Genomic DNA, 19839 nt, shown 5'->3' with positions numbered 1-19839 from the left:
GAAATTCAAGAGGGTCATGCAGCTAATAAGTATCAGAGTTGGGATCTGAATCCAGATCTTCTCAGACTACCTTCAGGGTGCCTTTTTTGCACACAGGGTGGCTTAAAGATTTTTAAGCAGGGTAGAGACAGGATGTGAGGCGTTGGGTGGGATCAGGGTGAGACCTTGAGGCTGGGCAAGAAGGTCAATGTGAAGAATGGTCTAGAGCAGATGTCTGCAAACAGTATCTGTAAATGGCTTTGTGGTCAGTCATTGTTGCAAATTCTTCTGTATTTTTGTCATGTGGTTGGTTTTTAACAACTCTTTAGAAATGCAGAAATATTCTTAGCTCGAGGGCTATGAAAATAGACTAAGGGCTGAATTTGACCACAGGCTGTCCTGTGTTGACCCCTGCTCTAGAGCCTGGATGTAGAGAGCCATTCAGAAGGCTATCAAATTACCCCAGGTGAGGAGCAGGGAGAGCCCAGGCTGAGATGGAGAAGAAAGATCAAGAGCCCATTCTGCAAGAAGCCTGCACAAGTTAGGGGCTGGTGGGGAGGTGCAGCAGGTGAGGGGCCCCTGGAGGAGCCATTCCCTCCACAGTGCCTGCAACAGGCTGGGAGCCCAGCCCAACACTAGCTCCTCACTGAGAACCCCCTCCATGCCTTTCTTAACCAGGGTGTGGAGGCAAGCACTGAAGGCCCATGACCAGCCATGGGAGCCACAAGAATCAATCGCTTCCAGTAGGATTGATGCATTCGAAAGAGCCTGGGGCAAGGCTGGAGGCCACGAGAGGAGCTTCCAGGCCACGCAAGCAGGGAACAAAGCCGATGATCACACTCCCATCAGTGGGCCACCTTGGTGAAGGGAAATGCCCAAGTTCCCAGCACCTGCAGAGCCTAAGACATAACAAGCAGCATGCCCTGACACTCACCAAGGCCAGGTGCTGTGGTAAGTATTTCCCATACATTGTCTTGCTTATTAAAATTTCACTAGATTCCCACATGGGACTAACTATGGCTTAGAAAGGCAACCACTGTGGTAGAGAGTGAGAGTGACTTGCTGACTCTGCTGTCCCACAACCTTTTCCCAGGAGTGAAGGCTCGGGAAACAGGCTTACTCCACCCAGCCTCCTTTTTCTCCCCTGTAAAATCGAGACCATCATTGCAAAGTGAGGGAAAGGGGAAGAGTCAGTCAAACACTCTGACCAGCGCCTGGCACCAGGTACATGACTGACGTTTGCAGTCATTGGGGTTCTTGCCCTGTATCACACAGCTAGCAAGGGTAGAGCCACGACCTGAATCCTGATAAATCACTAATTGATCATAGGAAAAAAATGTACAACTACAGGTTTCCAGATTTCCTCTATGGAAAATGAAGCTACGTGTCCTTTCGATCTTCAAGAGAGGATAAAATGAGATAAGCATTGGATAGAGCAATTTACCATAGCAAGGAGTGCTTCTACCTGGTTCAAAGATGACTGTAGCATGTACCTAGGGGCAAGAGTGAGGTCACTGTCAGAGGGTAGCTGGCCCCTATGGATGCTGCAGGCGATGTGCACTTGGCAGAGAGGGAGGCTGGGAGGGCGGTGAACATCTACAAGAGGCTTCCCTGTGTCCAGCACCGTTGCACGTTTCAATCCCCCTCCAGGTACGTGTTCTACCTGTTCCTGTACAGAAGAGAAATCAGAATACCAGAGAAATGAAGAAACTTCTCCAGGTTCATGTAATCACCAAATAATGTCTGCTTTGACCATCTCTGCATTTTGTGCTACACCAAGATTTAAGCAGCTGTTCAAAGGAACAGTGCAACAGATGTCACAGATGTGACTCTTCTTGAAAGGAAGTCAGATTTCATAGATGGAAAGGCTGGCCTTTTCCATTTGCCTCCTCCAGACCCATAACTTTGGATAGGGAGGTTTTATTGTCCGTGAGGCTTATGCCTGTGTCAGAAGAATGTCCAAGCAGAGCAATCTAAGTGGCAGACCCCCTAGGATAGGAAAGAAGAAAGATGCTGCTGACACTTTCAGAAAACTCTTCACATTTTGTGACATACGTGCTTGTCTCGAGTGATCAGGAGACAGCTGGAAGTCCGAACCATGCAGTAATAGCAGAGAACCTGAGGAGAGAGAAGCTTCCCAGGACATTCTGAGGTCTTGTGCCGGGTACAGGCTTTCCTTCCTGCAGCATCCCTGAGTCCAGAGAAGAAATCACCCCCTGTCCCGTGGGCCAAGCACCCATCGCAACAGCACTTCGAGTTTGCTGTGCTTAGATTCACTTGTGGAACTTGTTAAAAATATAAAATTCCAACCCCACCTCCCAGGAATTCCCCAACTTTGCATTTTTCTAAGGCTTACTGCCCGAGTGATTTGGGGCACATGTGAAGAGACATTGTCTCGGGCTCCATTGCGTCCTAGAACTCATTAAACAATTGCAAGCGCCAAAAAGCTCCTAAGAAAGAGTGGGGGATGGTGTGGAAGTGTAGAACAAAAGGATGTATTGAGGGTAGGAAATCGCAGAAACATCTTATGAGAAGGTCTCCTTTCAGCTGACTCCTGAGCCAGGAATTGGGAACGGTCAGGGGAGAGTCTTCCAGACAGTGGAGAGTCTGGTCCAGTACAGGTTTGGAAGCAAAGGAGATCACAGCATATTAGAAACCTGAAACAACATAAAGTCAGCTGGGCGTGGTGGCTCACACCTGTAATTCCAGAACTTTGGGAGGCCGAGGTGGGCAGATCACCCGAGGTCAGAAGTTCAAGACCTGCCGGGCCAACGTGGGGAAACCCTGTCTCCATTAAAATTGCAAAAATTAGCCAGGCGTGGTACTGGGCACCTGTAATCCCAGCTACTCAGAAGCCTGAGGCAGGGAGAATTGTTTGAACCTAGGAGATGGAGGTTGCAGTGAGTTGAAATCGAGCCACTGCAGTCCAGCCTGGGTGACAGAGCAAGACTCCATCTCCAAAAAAAAAAAAAACAAAAAACAAACAAACAACATCAAGTCTAGTGTGGGAAGGGCAGGAAGGGAAGCTGGAGACATACCAGGGATGGAGGCAGGGGTCTGAGCGGGGAAGCACCTTGGAAGCTGATTAAGACATTGGATTCTATGTTGAAGTTCGTGGGAAGCTGCAGGAGTTTTGAGCAGGGGGATTACATGACCAGGCTTGTGTATTTAGTTATTCTCCATGCTTTGTGGGAAGTGGCTGGGGAAACGCAGCATTCCACTGAAAGGCTGCCTGCCACAGTCACCCAGGTGACAGAATAAAGTGGTTTTAAATAAGATGGGGCAGTAGAAACAGACAGAATAAACAGACAGGAAGGGTGTCTAGGAAGTAAAGTCCACAGGACATGGGAGACGTTTGTATGCAGGAGAGGAAGGCGTGATCACGGCCTCTCAGATATTTAACCTGGGCCGCAGTTATGTCACTGGGGGCATTTACCCAGATGAGGAGTGCAGGGGTGGACCAGGTGTGAGCACCACCAAGTCCAGACACACTGCTGCCTCCTCCAAATCCTACAAAAGGCCCAGCACATGGGAGAGGCTGGACATGACTGTGAGAATGGTAAAGAAGGATCTGGAGATATGTGTGGGTAGCGTTGCATTTGTGACCCCTGTGACACAACCTGGAGGAAATGTCAGGTGGAAGAGCTGTCTGGACAGGGGTGCCTGGGATACCTGTTTATCCCAGAAGAGAGGGCTGGGGGGAGCTATAGGTCCCTTGGAGTCATCAGGATACATAGACAGTAACCTAAACCATGGAAGCACTTGAGATAATGAGGGAGTGTTTTGACTAAACTGTAGAGAGGAAGGGAGGGGAAGGGAAAAGAAGGGGAGGAGAGGGAAGAGGAAAGGAGGGGAGAGGAGGCCATGGGAGGGAGAAGAGAGCATAGACTCAGAGTTGGAAAAGCCAGAGATGGAGAATAAGCCTGGGAGGGAACAGAGAGTAAACAAACTAAATTCAAGGTGAGACTGGATCTTGGCGCTCAAGAGAAGCCCAGTTATCAGAACTGGACTCCATATCAAGATAAACCACAAAAAGCTTTAGTCAAGTTTGCTTCTGAACGAAGCTACTATTTATTGTAGAGCATCGTCTACATTTTCCCTTAACTTCGCACATTGGAAAGGGCTAAGGGTAATTTATAGAAGACCTACACGGTGCCAGACACTTTAATAAATGTTATCTATAAGTGAAACTTTGCAAGCCACTGTGCTAAGCATTTCACAACATTATCTGATTTAATCCTCACAGTCGTCCTGTGGGGTGGGTATTATTATCCTCACTTTTCAGAGAAGGATGCAAAATGCTGGAGCGTTTAAGAGACTTGCCCAAGCACACACAGCTGAGTGCTCCAGCCATAATTTCAGCCTGGTTCCCCAGGTCCTTCACAACATGTCTGTCTTTGCAAATATCTGTGAACAATAGAAAAGGAAAACTTTGCAATGATTAGAAAAAGAGAAACTCAACAGTGCAAGGCCAAAGCATTCATTCCTTTGTGGATGAAGAAATGGAGCCTTCGAAAGCCCGTCCCTTCCTCCCACAGGTTGATAGGAGCTCAGCCCTGCCAGGACCCCCAGGCTTCCTTCCCGGGCCTCTGCTGAGATCTGCATAATGCCTGCTCGGCTACCTGAGAGCTTTCTCTGCCTGATTTACGGGTGTGTTTGCTGCGCTTAGATCATAAATCTCCACCCCCAGGACGTTTCAGTTCTGGTATTTATTGACCAAAGACAACTTGTGTTAAAAAATGTTTGAGATTTGGCCAGCTAATCACTACAGAATATTTAAGAAAACACCATATCCTCTGGTAAATGAAATTCCGCAAGTAGTTGATTTTGCTACTGAGGCAAAATACCTTCCCTGTCTACTATTTTTCGGACTTGTTTTATTTTGTTTTGTTTTAATAGAACAGGCAGATTTTTCCTATGTGTCTCTTTACCTCCTCCCGAGCTCATCAAGGGAGAACAGAGAAGAGGAATTGTCAAAAGACATTTCCCTTGGGGCCTAGAAGAGTTTTCGATTCTTTTGAACCAGAACTTTTGGCCAAGTGCATCTCAGAAGCATTCAGGTGGCAAAACACCTGGAGAAGAACTGTGAAAGATAGATGGCTTCGATGTAAAAAAAAAAAAAAAAAAAAAAAAAAAAAAAAAAAGATGTAAATGGGAGCCCAAACTGCTGCTGACGGCAGATTCTAGTATAGACAAGCTTAAGACTTTAAAGAACATTATTAGAGAAAAAGTTCAGAAAACCCATCAATAAGCTTTGCTTAGCATGAGCACACGTGTGTCCTTGTGCATGGCTGTGAATACTTGGAAAATACTGTCAATGGTCCATGTTAATGATGTTTTATCCACTTTAAAGAAAAATAGTGTTTCTACCTGGAACATGATTGGTAACCATTGCTTTAGATAAAGGTTTCAAAAATTCTCAAGGCTACAGGACTCAGGAAAGTCAGAGAGGTGGGGTAGGTATAAGAAAATACAGAAACCGTTAAGAGTCACCCTAGGACTCTGGGGACTTGGAAAGGAGGTGTCTCTTTTCAAAGACAGCCACTCCTTAGGTCCAGGGGTCTCCAACCCTGTTGACATGTGAACCCAAGCTTTGTCAGATCTTCTGGTCTCTCAGTAGAAGCAGAAAATTCTCATTTTAATGTGGCGAATCCAAATGTTAAATGTTTATTGCTAATTACAAAAAAACAAAAAACAATATGAAGGCCAAATAAAACACATCTGCAAGCCAGACCTAACAAAGGCTACTGGCTCTGGCTGTGGCCAAGGTCAGACGATGACTGGCTGCAGAATCATGGTTCATTACTAGCAGTTGCTGCTTTGCAGAGTGAGAGGTTGGTCCTTGAGTTTCTATAATTATTCAGATTTAGTGCTTGTGATTTGTTTAGAAACCTGAAGCTTTATGAAAGCAAAAGAGGGACACCAAAGCTCAGCCTCCACTACCTGCCTCCTTTCCCCTGGGACCCTAGAGCCTGCACTGCTCTGCAGGGGCTGCCCTGACTTTTGCTTTGCTTCAGTGTTAGGTTTGATGTTTGCTCCACTTATGATGATAATGTAACAACAACAGTAGCAGGTTCATTGAACACCTGTCACCTGTGAGTTGTGTTTGATTCTTCTCCCCATCATCTCATCCAGTCTTCACTTTAAGGTGAGTGCTAAGGTAACCTTCCTTCCACAGATGGTGATATGGTTTGGCTGTGTCCCCACTCAAATCTCATCTTGAATTGTAGTTCCCATAATCTCCAAGTGTTGTGAGAGAGACCCGGTGGGAGGTAATAGAATCACGGAGGTGGGAGAGGTCTTTTCTGTGCTGTTCTCGTGAAAGTGAATAAGTCTCACAAGACCTGATGGTTTTATAAAGGAGAGTTCCCCTGTGCACGCTTTCTTGCCTGCTGCCATGTAAGACATGACTTTGCTTCTCCTTGCCTTCTGCCATGATTGAGGCCTTCCAGCCTTGCTGAACTGTGAGGCAATTAAACTTCTTTTCTTTATAAATTATCCAGTCTTGAGTATGTCTTTATTAGCAGTATAAGAATGGACTAATACAGATGGGAAGCTCAGACAAGTTGAGATGCCTGCTCAAGACCACTCACCTGGGGAGTGGCAGATCCAGGATTCAAACCCAGCTTTGTCTTTTTTCAGGGCCCATCCTCAGGTCCTGCCATACTGCCTGTCTCTGCACACAGCTGTGCTACTTTTAACCAGCTTCCCACTGCACCTGCCTGGGCTCCACAAGTCCTCTGCAGCCCAACTGGCCTCTGTGTACTCGGGTCTCCAGCCTCAAGGCTCCTCACTGTTCTTAGCTTTTACTTTTCTGCCACAGAACTGGTGACTTGCATCAGCCCTGCCGTTGACGGACATGAGGCATCTCCCATTTCTGTGTGATATGTTCTCACTTGGGGGACAGAGGATGTGTCCCTTGAATTGTCTTGTAGTTCACAGAATGAGGCCCTTTGATCAGTTTTATGAGGTTCTCCACCAACTATCTCTGTGACTTTGCATTGCTATTCATCTAATGGTAGAAGGTGAACCTTAGGTCCCAGATTTAGGCAATTCTCTGTCCTTCATTCCCCACCCAATCTAATCACTTTCCAAACCCTGTGGATTTCTCACCGCATATCTCTGATACCTATCAGCTTCTCCCTAGGAGAGAAGAGAAAAGAGAATGAGGAAGAAGGAATTCCTTCTTCAAGATACGAGTGAGAAGTATAAAGTCCTTTTATGAAAAGTGAATTGTTTCACTTGTTCACTTGATGTTTGACAGATGTTGACAAGTAGCAAACATGGCATCTGGAACCCAGTAGGTGCTTAAGGATGAGAGCTATTCTTGTTTTGACCCAGGTCCATCACTTCCTTAAATCACAGGCATAGGCTCAACTCACTGCATTTCTCTTCTTTGCGAGTGTGATGATATCATTATATACATAAACCCCATGTCCAGAATCATCTTTCCAACCAAATGCCAGTGACATTTTGAGATTTGGAATTTTAATTTTTGGAAGGTAAGATCAGTTCCTTCATTTTAGGACATTTTTAAAATTTGGATTTCATTTGATAACCATCATCACATCCATTCCCCTGACGATGGGGACAGCATCCATTGGGTACCATATACCATCTCTTCCCAGAGCATGTACATCAAGGGGTGTTGGGAAGAACCAGCAGGCAGTGTGTGTTGTATCACCTGCCACATGGTTTGATGCATGCTTCTCATCACCCCACTTTTTTCAAATTAATAAATGAGTGATGAGAAGGTACACAGGACTTTTCAGGGAGGCAAAGAAAACCAATCAGGATGTGCTCAACTCCAACTAGCTCCACACATTCAAGACTCTAAATGAGCTCAAAGAAAAGACAACCAGAAAAATAAGCTTCCATAGGGATGCTTTTTCATGCCATGATAGTCATCCCTCCTTTCACACTGTAGAATTGTCTGAGCTGCTGTGACCCCTGAAAGAAGAGGGGAATCAGGATCAATTTTCACCAAGGCAGACTGGAGACACCTTGTTTGCTCCTTTGTAGTTAATGATAGTGCACTGCCTCATATACAGAGTGCACTGTGGTCATGAATATCCACAGAGTGGGAAGAGGCTCAAGCTCCCATTATATGGCTTTAGTAGGCATAAGAAAATATTGTTTAAAAGAAAAGTCTTCTTTTTCAAAGTACTATTTGTTGGAGGCTCAATAGGTATTGAGTGCTATGCTAAAAACTTTACATGCATCACTTATTTAATTCTTTTTTTCAGAATAATATTTTTATTTCTTTCTTTTTCTCTTCCAACTTCTTTTTTAGGTTCAGGGGGTGGTATATGTGCAAGTTTGTTACATAGATAAATTGTGTGTCACTGGGGTTTGGTGTACACATGATTTTGTCACCAGTCCAAGAAGAAACTTGTCCTTTCTCAAGAATACAGCCCTATTTCTGACATAATCTAGTAAAATAGTATTTTTTTAAAAATAAATTTATTTCAATATGAGCAAGACAGCATACCTGCAAATTCAGTCTGTAAAACTAAAAAACTTAAATTGTAGTTCTTACTGCTTAATTCAAATAGTAATCAGTAAGCACAAGTTTATGCTTAAATTCAAGTTTGTTTTGTGGTAGTCCTTAAAATTACAACTAAGTAATCTGTATGTCTATTTTTTCAGTTTATTTGAGCCAATAAAGTAATTTCATCTCTTTCAAAAACAAATAATAAATGAACTTGGATACCTTGTATAGATTCTGTTCCTATTAGTGAATGTGGGGCCTTTCCCCCAGATCGCCTGCCTGAGAACTCAGAGTTGCAGTGACATAAAAGCAATTTGCTTGAGGATTACAAAGGAAAGAACCAAAACCTACCGTCTGGGTGCGCGTGTGGGACTCACTTGATAAACAGTACCATCTTCTTCAACTTGTAGATGTTACAGCTCTGGTAAGTTTGTGCAGGAGAGGAATCTGGAAACAGGCTAGCATTGAAACACAGGGAAAATGTAGAGGGAGAGAGACAGGACTGCTCATCATCCAGAAAGTCTGCAAGCCCAGGCTCTGCCATTACCCATTAACGGGAGACGGACGTAATTACACAGCAGCCCGGGAGAGGTCTCTGACTGAAACCCACAAATAAAACTCTCCAGTTCCTGGTGAAGCTGTCTCGATCCCTTTCCAGAGGAGGCTATGCATCTGAGTAACCTTTTAATGCGCCTCTCTTCCTCTTGCTGATACACTGGATAATTATTTATTTTGTTGTCTAATTAGTTAATTAGGCTGGTGTTGTGTTTTAAGTCAAAAATCCTGTTGTTTAGTTACTAGAAAATGGCTTTTTGTCTGTTTGGGGTATTTTGCAGGGTAATGGGGACTTATTAATTGAGTGTCTGGCTCTGGGTGAAGCTGCTCAGGGACACAGTGTGGATTTTCTGGGAGTAAATTACGCATTAGCTGCGGAAGGCTGTGTTCAAAATAAGAGCACCTGGGTGCAGGCAAAGTGCTGGTGGACAGTTTCAGTTGTCATTTCATTTCCTCATGTTTATGTGGCAATTTACAGTTTGCAAAGCCCGTTCACTTAAAATAGCTCATTTAGTCCTAAGTAAAGAGCCTTTGGAATGCATTTTATTACTTCTAATTTACAGATGGGGCAGCTGAGGGTCTAGACAGTCTGTGGCTGGCTCACGGGCCTTGCCGTCCCGCTAGATAAGCTGTCTGTTAAACTGGGCAGTACACAGGAAAACAAAAAAGGGTGAGCTCTGGACTAGAAGGTCCTAGGTTTGAACCCAAGTCCCTCCACTTTTTTATTTTAACTAACAGTCAGGAGGTCACTAGCCAATCACCTGTCTAGACCCAGATGCTGTGCATGGGTAACATGGTGCCCCTTGCTGCCCGGGAGGATGGGCTGGCTGGCATCCCTGGCAACTTTAGCAAACCCCTGGCAAGTGGGAGAAATTCCATTTACCTTGAAAGACTCTTCCCAGGTTGAGAGACAGCATTTGTCAAACACCACACGTGGCGTCTGGAACCTAGTAGGTGCTTAAGGATGAGAGCTGTTCTTGTTTCGACCCCAGGTCCATCGCTCACTTCATTAAAACACAGGCATAGGCTCAACTCCCTTGATGAGGGACTACAATGAACTACGCTTTTGTCAGGGCTCCTCTGCAGACTTTGGGTCAGCCTCTTGCTGTGATTCCACGTGCTTTACTCTCTGTGCTCCTTTGTCTCATCCTTCCCACTGGGATCTAGTGACTCTCACATGCTCCCTTCCAAAACCAGCTTCCTTCTTCTACTGGTGACTTGGTCTCACATGGCAGTACCTGCACTAAGTGCCAAGCAATCCACCTTCTGGCTTTCATATTATTCTACCTGATTTTCACACAATGCAATAAGGTGGCTATGTTAGTTTTCTAGGACCGTGTGGAACAAAATAACACAGATGCCTAATGACAGAAACATGATGTCTTCGACAACAGAAATGGATTCTAGGGCAGTTCTGGAGGCTGGAAGTCTGAGGTCAAGGTGTTGGTAGGGTGGCTTCTTCTGAGACTGTGAGCGAGAAGGTGTTTCCCGCCTTCTTCCTGACTTCTGCTGGCTGCCAGCCATCTCTGTCGTTTCTTGACTTGTAGGAGCATCACTTGATCTCTGCCTTCATGGCGTTCTCTTTGTGTGCATGTCTCCATGTCTAATTTCCCCCTTTCGATTAGGATGCAAGTCATATTAGATCAGGGCTCACCCTACTCCAGTGTGACTTTGTCTTAACCAGGCACATCTGTAAGGAGCCCATTTTTGAATAAGGTTCCATTTTGAGATCCTGGGGCTTAGGGCTTCAACATATGAATTTTGAGGGAACACAGTTCAGCCCAAAACCGAGGGTCTTATTTTTTTTTCACTGCTTACATAAAAAATAAACAAATAAATGAGTGAATGAATCTCAGAGAAGCAATGCAGCCAGGTCTAGGAACTAGTTTTTGGCATGGCTGTTCTAAACCGAGTCTCCCCAACAATTCAGGGAGCAGAGTCTTTCTTTTTTGACAAATGGCCTCTCTGAAAACCAGAGAGGCAAGGCAGGCATTGGTCTGGAGCTGAAGGAGACTGGCAGCAGGTTTCCACAAGGCTGGCATTTGTCATCCCTGCTTTGGATTGTACCTACGAATGTTTGAGGATCTGCTTCGGAAAAGCATTGGATGTGTCTTCCACATGGCTGGGAGGCTGGTTTTCCCTCTGGTTTCATCAGGTCTCTGAAGTTCATGGACAAGCCACCTCCCAGGAGCCCAGGCCCTCTCTGCCTCAGGTGTGTGTTCACGTGGCATCTGGGTCTTCTGGGCTCTCATCACACCTCACATTTGATCTTCCTGAAATATGGCCCACATTGGCACATTCTAGGGCCCTGCTCAGGCTATCCCTGAGCCTGCCGACTGCTCTGTCTTCCAGAGCCAGCTAAACGCAGTCTCTTCTCCTTCGCGGGCCCCATCAACCACTCCCGCAGCCAGCATGAATGCTTCCTTCAGCTTTCCTTTCTGCTAAAAGGCTACTTTATATCACCACCTCCACCAATTGCCTTGGAATTATTTTGACTTCTCTTCTTCTTCTCTTCTCCACCATTTGACTATGTCCTGCTTATAGAAATACATTGACTTTGAGTATATGTACCCTCTGGTAGGTTCATCTTTGTCTTCCCAGCACCAGGCATAGGTAGACTTTGCAAATAACAGGGGCAGAATAAATGCCATTCAAGAATGGTTGTGCCTATATCTGGGCACTGATCTTCAATATGGATACTGAAAAAAAAGTTTCTGATTTAGAGAGGTGTTATCAAAACCATTACAGAGAGAATTCAAACTCAAGTCTTAGGAAGGACAGTTGAAAGGAGGACCAAATTTCATCCTAGTAAGTTGCTCAAAGGGCCTAAGATCATAGTCTTCTGATTGAAAAGGCTGTGCTAGGTCAGACAGAGTGAATGCAACCTACCAGTTACTGTGTCCTGCCAAGAGGATTCATACACAGAACTTAAGAGAGTCAGGTTTTAGTTCAACATGCAGGAGAAATTCCTTCAGCAGCTATCAAAAAATAAAGTAATAAAACAATAAAATGAATCAAGAAGGTCGTGCTTCCTCAGTCTGGAATGAGTTCTCTAAGTCTAGGGCAGAAGTTCTCAACTGGGGTAAATTTTACATCCCCGCCCCCCCACAACCAGGGGCTTTTTGTCAATGTCTGGAGCCATCTTTAATTGAAACACTGTTGGGTGGGGGGCTGCTACTGGCTTCCAGTGGGCGGAGGCCAAAAATGCTGCTCAAAAGCCTACAGTACACAGGACAACCCACAAGAAAGGATTGTCAGGCCTCACATTTCTATAGTGCTAAAATTGAGAAACCTGTACCAGAGGTATTTCATCCCAAAGCAGATCACGTATTGGTAATGTAGCATGAGTGTGAGAGTTTACCAGGTAAGCTGATTAAATACCCATACTCTTCGGTTCCAGCTCCTAAGGATGTTATTTCAGTGGGTCTGGGGTAGGCTTGGGAGCCGACTCTTCTGTTAACAAGAACCCTGGTGACCCTAAGTAGGAATTTGGGGCCCCCATTCTGAGAAATATTTTGCCAGATGACCTTTGAGGTCCCTCCAACCCTGTAATCTCCCAAATCCAAAAGAGAAGTAGCAGAGAAGTAAAAGGCATTTACCTCACTATCCACCTTCAGAAAATACTGGTTGGAGAGCTCAATTAATTAGGATTTTTAAAAAACTTGGAGATCTATTTTTTTAATAAGAAAATGAACATAAGTGCAAAGCATCATGACTACTCATTATTTAATTTAATGATTTGTGAAGATTTTGTTGTCATGGTGACTGAGCACTATTTATAAAAATTAAGAACATAAATTATAAATAATAATATTAGTACAAGCAGAAGGGACTCGAACCTCTCAATCAGAGGGAATAATTTCCAGATGGAAAACAAAAAACAAAAAACATTGTTTGCATCACATATGGGGAAGGGTGCTGACGGATTTGCATTTCCACAGTGTTCTAAAGGGAGAAATCAGGTCAAGATGATGATTTCATGTCATTTGCATGACAGTCCGTGTCTTTGTATTCTGCAGGGTGTATCAGATCTGCTGTGTGATTCAGGAGAGCGAGGGTGGGGCCAATAATGGTGTCAGAGAAAGCACAGAGGTAGGGCTGAGATGTCAGAGTCAGCACCCCGCTACTCCACAACCCCCGCACCATGGTGATACAAACCAGCTTCCCAACTTTTCCTAGACTCAGGAAGAGTCAGGTCAGAATGTCTACATTTACTGACAGGCAGGCAAATCCTCCACCGGATTGCAGTTAGTTTCACTCAATCCACGTGTTCAAACATTGTGTCCTAGGGTAGCTGAGGCCAAGGGAAGTGGGCCAGCCGAGAAGGTTGACACAGAGGCCAATGGGGCAACACTGCTGCCCTCAGAGTTTGCAGCCAGACTCTGCTTCCAAGTGATTAAGGGTCTCTGTCATCAGAGACCCAAATTAGGGAAAACCACTTCCAACTAGGAGATCCAGGAGAGGAACTGAGACCAAGTGTTCAACTAAGGTCGTGTGCCTTGTGTTGGTGGTAAAGGCAATATCAGAGCCCAGGTATGGTAATTCTCAATCTAATGTCTGTCTACGTGATCAGGCTTCTCCCCTTGGTGTCCTCCCAGAGCCCTCTGCGGACCAGCTACCACCACAAGTTGCTAATAAGCACTCCTGCCAGGGTCCTGGTGCTGTTTTGACAGTCACCAGTGTGTTCTGGCTAGAATCAGGCTGGATTGCCCTAAGAGACTGCTCTGGTGGGGGACCATACAATGCCAAATCTAGTTACATCACTTGTTTCCGGACACAGCTGATTGTTGATTACTAATCATGTTTACACTAGGGATTTCCGCATTAAGGCTCTTCTCCTTACCCATTGCCTGTCCAAACTCTGTCCATCCCACAAGGAGTAAAGTAAGCCAACACTGACTCCAGAAATCCTTCCCTGATGCCCCAAACCACCCCTTGTATTTTGAGGCAACATGTTGGAATCAGAAGTCAGGGTGCATTTCTGACAGTAAAGCCATTGTACAGAGAAGAAAGTTCTGGCTTCTGCCCTTGCATTTGAATTGGTCCTGGACCAGCCTTGGCACACCAGCCTTGGCACACCAGCCTGCCTTGGGCAGACATGTGCAGGGCAAGCTCAGACAGCTGTCAGCACGAACCCCCGAAGAGTGGACCCCAATATAATCCTCTTGTCCACTGAATTACTTCAAATTAAAGTGCTTTGAAGGATTCAGGGTTAACCAGAACATACTCTAGGCACTGATAGCAAATGGAATGTTTACAGAATATAATTGCCTTTCCTAGACACGGCAAAGGGAATTAGGTCTCCACAGAGCCAGTGCTAAGATGAATACTTGTACACAGACGGGAAGCGTAAGATGAGGCCTAGCAAAGCAAGTGGGTATATACTAAGGGGGGAAAAAGTGCTTGAGCAATTTAATTCATCCCCTTTAACTTCACTCCTAAAATTTTTATTTTATTTCTTAAAAAGGTAAGTTGGTTAAGCAGTGAAAATGGGATATGCACTGTCCAATTAAAAAACTAGCAACATTTTTTGGCATAGGAGAGTTGTTCCCACCATAGTTGACTCAAGGGAAAGAGATGGGGATGGAGAAACAGGCTTTTCCCCCAAAGGTCATCTGGCCACAGAAGCCAGGGACGTACTGACTGTCCTGGTGTGGGTGTCAGACACCGGAGCTGCAAAGGAGAGCATCAAGGGCGTGTGTGTCTGCAGCCAGCTTCCTCCTTGCTCTTCAGGTTGTAAAGGTTGTAAGTAATGCTGCTTTGGATCCAGGTAATCTCCTTAAGGCTTTGATGGCTATTATCTCTCATGTCTCACTACAAAACTTTTTTTTGAGGAGTAGGAGAAAAATGGAGGTTATTTATACCAACTTATAAATGGGGACCTTGACCTCCGGAGAGGTCGGAATTACCTAGAAACTGTCCATCGAATTGTGTCCAGCGTGACCTAACACCTCAAATTAACCATCCTTTTCTCACCATCAGACTTGCCTTTATTCTCAGAGTGGGGGAGCTTTCAGCAAAGCCGATGCCATGAGCCTATCGCTTCTCCTGCTTTGCCACCTGCCTCCAAACCTGCTGCATTGATCTCCTCACCTCTAGCCTAATCGATTGCCTGACGACGTTCTCCCACTCCTTTCCAAGGCTGACGAGAAACACGGCCCTCCCTGCCTGCACACATCTTGGGCTTCCAGGGGCTGCATTCTGCATTCGCCCCTGAAAACGTGTCTTTCTGTCTTCTCTCTGGAGGAAACCCCAAGCCAAGTCTTGCTCCAATGACTCTACCTGCATCCTCGCTGGATTTGACCCTGAGACACAAAAACCAGGCTGTTTGTTCCTGGTCTTCTTGAACCTGTATGAGGAAAACAGCTTCCTAAGGATCTCCAGGCCAATGTGAGCCCTGGTGACTCAGTGTCTACCCTGGGAAATTTTCAAGCAAAATAGTTCTTCTCCATTTTTTTTGTTTGTGTTTGTTTTGTTGTGCTTTGTTTTTTGAGACGGAGTCTCACTCTGTCGCCCAAACTGGAGTGCAGTGGCACCATCTCCGCACCCTGCAACCTCCGCCTCCTGGGTTCACGCCATTCTCCTGCCTCAGCCTCCCGGGTAGCTGGGACTACAGGTGCCCACCACTGTGCCAGGCTAATTTTTTGTATTTTTAGTAGAGACTCAGTTTCACCCTGTTAGCCAGACTGGTCTCGATCTCCTGACCTTGTGATCTGCCCACCTTGGCCTCCCAAAGTGCTGGGATTACAGGTGTGAGCCACTGCGCCCGGCCTCTCCTGCATTTTATAATGAAACCACCCCTTGCACTGTTCTTATCTACCTGGGAGTTATCTATGATTGAGGATCAGATACATTTTATGATGTTGATTATTTCTTCCAAATGAGAGTAGGTAGAGGAAAAAAGAAAAGTTAAGGAATTTGACATTTGACTCATTGTACGGATGGATTGTATGGCAGGCAGTCACACCCCACTTCAAGGACAACCCCCTGGCCTGATAACTGCACAGCCATCTGACCATAAGGAATCTATGGAGAATCCTGTGGATTTTCCTTCCAGATTTGGCCTGAGTCAGTTTCCTCCGCAGGGCTTTACCAAAAGTCATTGAAGCTGCCACAGGCTGAACCCTTGTCTATTCGGATCTGGCTTGGGTGAATAGGGAGAGATTTGTTTTTATTTTTCCTCAAGGGAAAAGGAGGGGTACGGGGAGGGAAAGAGGAGGATGGGTTTGTTGGCATGTTTGAGTCCCATAAATACCAATTCATCAAAGGTTAGAAAATAATTCGTTTTCCATGGAGATACTGCAGGCTTCTTGCCCAGTGTTCAGATAAACATTTATTTAGGCAGATAGTTTATGAATTATACAGTGTTTTTAAAAAATGGGGTGGTGGGGAAAAATTATAACATCCTGAAGTGCTTCCTTTGGTTCCATCAGAACCAAACAAAGAATTCCTCTGAAGGAGGCAGGTATTCCTGCAGTGGAGCTGCCCCTACCTCCACAGCCACTCTTGGCCACCCATGGCCTGCACAGTGAAGGTCAAGGACTCTTGGACTCATAAAATAGCAGGGCTGAAATGGGCTGTTTCAAGAGCTATGGACCTTCCTCCTAGAAAAATGAGTATATGCTTACACATCCAACAAGTTTTCCATAATTCCCAGTGTGCACAGGCTACTAGAAGCCCTCCAGGAACATCCTAAGAGTCCTTGCACTCCAGTTAAAGGGTCCTGCTTCATCTCAAATGACTTATCTGATAGATGTGGAGATCAGGAGCTAAGCCCAGAAAGAGGCAATTCAAATTGTAAGTCCACAGGCAGCCAGAGCAGATGTAGGATGGAGCCTTTCTTATTCCTGATCCTCTTCCACCAAGAAAACAAAGCAAATCCAAATCCACAGGTGGAGGTCTAACTGGTGGAGGTGGGGGTCAAAGTTAGGCCTGAAAGAGAGTCACTCAGGGGTTGGTAATTGAGAATCTGCATCCTGGAGGGACTCAGTGCTTGTGATGAGTCTAGAGACACCTTTGCATCTTCAGTGCACAATGCAACACCTCCTGTTATCATTTGGGGAATATTAGCTCAATTAACTCAATAACATAAGCTAATTTCTGCTCCATGCCAGAAGCTGAGGACACAAACATGAATAAGAAACAGTCTGGTAAAGAAGTCAGATAAAAAGAAAGGAAAAAACTAAATAAATGAGATCTTTATGGTTTGTCATGAAAGAGGTTTAATAGAAGACATGACAGTAAAGAGGAAGGAATAATTATTTCTGCTGAAGGTGACAAAAAGAACAGCCTCATTTAGGAAATAAGATTTGACTCAGGTCTCGAAATACAAGTAAAAGAAAGGTCATCAGGTTGATTAGGGAAATAATGAGAAGAAACGAAGAAAAATAAATAAACAGAAGGGAGGAAGAAAGGAAGAGAAGGAGATAAGAAGAGAAAGGGAGGTTAGGAGGAAGTACCCAGTTAGGAAGATGGAAATTAATCCAGGTGCTTCAACTGGAGGGTGTCAGATACTGGGAACTGGTTTCACAGGGCCACGGAATTTCTGAGGAGCCAAATAAGAGAATAGTGAGAGAATATAGGAAGTAGTAACAGCTGGAAGCCACTGCCACCAAGAGAGGAGATGGTGTTATCAGAACCCAGGAGCAGAGGCCATCTAGTGGGAGCTAGAGCCACAGGAGACACTTCCCAGTAGGAGCTGGAAACACAGAGAGACACAAGCGCTGTTGGGAATGACACTGGGGAGCGGGGGAAGCACACAGACTTTTCCTTCCCCAACCCTCTGACCTTCTGGCAACGTCTCCCAATAGTCAGCCCCACTCGGAAGCTGGAGGAGAGTCGGGTGGAGTAAATGCAGTGTCTCCTGTTGTAGATGAAGATGCCGAGACTCGGAGCCATTAAGCCACCTGCCAAAGATCATGAACACAGCTCGTCCTACAGTGGTGCACACAGGACACAAGCAGGCCTCTCTTCCCCAGAGACTTTGCCCTTAACCTTTACACAACACCACCTCCCAATCTTTAGCCTTCACTAAATATTTTGTTCATTTAACTTCCAAAAAATGCTTCCTATTTCTATTTTTCAAATTAGATTTATTTCTCAAACTTAACTTACCAGGGTCTTTGTTCTAATCCCAGATTCTATCAACTGGCAATTACTTGCTTTCAGGAGGTACAGCAAAATTTAATCTTTTGATAAAAAAATTTAAAACAACTATTATTTGTGATGCTTTTTTCAGATAACTGAGTGAAAATCAGTTTTATCTTAAGTAACAGTTTTTATCGTATTATGAAAAGTGTATTTCTGGCACTAAAAGCAAAGATCTTATTAGACCTCAGGATTGGTGATCTTTGGGAAACATTTAAGGATCATGAGCCCAGATTGCAAACGTAGGACCTCATGCTAATCTGAGATCCTTTCTATTGACAAGAGTTTAGTCATCGCCAGCACCCGAAATCCAGACTGTTCCAAGCCCCTTGGGCAAAATAGGTGCCTCTGTTACAGGAGATTTGTGCTTTAAGGTTTCATCTTGGTCATTACTGCTGCTGCAGATGATTTAAATATTTTAATGAATGATGTTATTGTCTCCGTGCCTGGGGGTCTTTTCAGCAGAGGTCGCAATTTGAAGGAGGAAAAAAATACAGAAAAATAGCTCTAAATAAGTCAGCGATGATGGATGACTCACTTTGGTTGTGTAGCAAAACCTAGGCTAGAATGTCACCATGCACGAGGCTCACATGCTAGGGAAGGATGCCCCAGTCTTGGAGGGGAGGGGCAGTGAGGCACAGAAATGAGTCATTGGAGGAACTAGGGCCATCTTCCAAGAGCATCTTCACCAGACTGAGCCAAAACTAAGGGCATGGGGCAGGTAAAGTGTTAAGAATAAGTACAGGGGATTAGCATCATGTATAAAGTTACTATAAACATGAGGCTTCAGGGGCAAGAGAAAATGATCACAGTGTTGATAGTTAGATCAAATAGCTTGGGAGGGTTTGTCTATTATTCCACTCGAAGAGAATATGTCCCAAGGTGTGCATGACTTGGACGTTGTGGCTTCTTTTACTAAATAGGTCCCAGTTCCAACACATGTGAACATCTTACCAAGGAGGGTGTGATTCTGGTGCTTATCAATGGGCATTTCTCATGCAACATGGATCCAAAACCATGGCCTCGTTCTGCCTCTGATCGTCTACCAAAGAAACAGTAGAATGTTCCACCACTGGAGAAAACTAGAGGGGATAAGGTGAGAGATGACTCATCAGCCCCAACATGGTGGCCTCCACACGGATTTCAAGAGGTCATTGCCTTGTTCAACCTTCACTTTCCATGGTGGCTTTGGACCCCACCCCTGTAAGTGGTATGCATGATGGCCAACATTGACAGGGATCACAATGGTCACTATGGTCATTTGTTCACTTAGTTATGCATTTAGCAAGTATTTATTGAGCATAATCTCTGTTGCAGGCAGTGACCCAGAGATGCTGAGATGCAGTGAAGATTGGACAGTCAGGGGCTTTGTCCGCTTAGCACTTGCATTCTGATGAGGGAGACAGACACTAAACCAGAACACAAATCAATAAGTATTGTAATTCTAGGTAGTGATCAGAGTCATGGAAAACGAGGAAGCACCTTGAGGAGATTAGGGTATGGATGTAGTTTTGGATATTAGAGACAGGGGGCCAATGAGGGTAAGCAGGCACCCAGATGATGTGAAGAGGGAAGTCATGCACAGTTCCAAGGAAAGAGAACTCCAGAAAAAGGAGCATCAGATGGAAGGAGGTGGTCACGTTTGAGGAGTAACTCACAGGACTCCT

General features: G+C 45.0%; 1 protein-coding gene across 1 annotated transcript; it reads left to right on the top strand.

Moving 5' to 3' along the window:
- The first annotated feature begins 652 nt into the window (after nt 1-652).
- Nucleotides 653-2748, top strand: LOC101021876 (putative uncharacterized protein C14orf177). The gene is made up of 2 exons (XM_003902254.2): nt 653-930; nt 1630-2748. The coding sequence occupies exons 1-2, from the start codon at nt 684-686 to the stop codon at nt 1806-1808; spliced, it is 426 nt and encodes a 141-aa protein (XP_003902303.1). The 5' UTR covers nt 653-683; the 3' UTR covers nt 1809-2748.
- Nucleotides 2749-19839: the final 17091 nt, after the last annotated feature.

The sequence above is a fragment of the Papio anubis genome, chromosome 7 (genome assembly GCF_008728515.1).
Source record: "Papio anubis isolate 15944 chromosome 7, Panubis1.0, whole genome shotgun sequence".
NCBI lineage: Eukaryota > Metazoa > Chordata > Mammalia > Primates > Cercopithecidae > Papio > Papio anubis.
The sequence above is the reverse complement of the archived record's forward strand: the minus strand, read 5'-3'. Positions and strand labels throughout refer to the sequence as shown.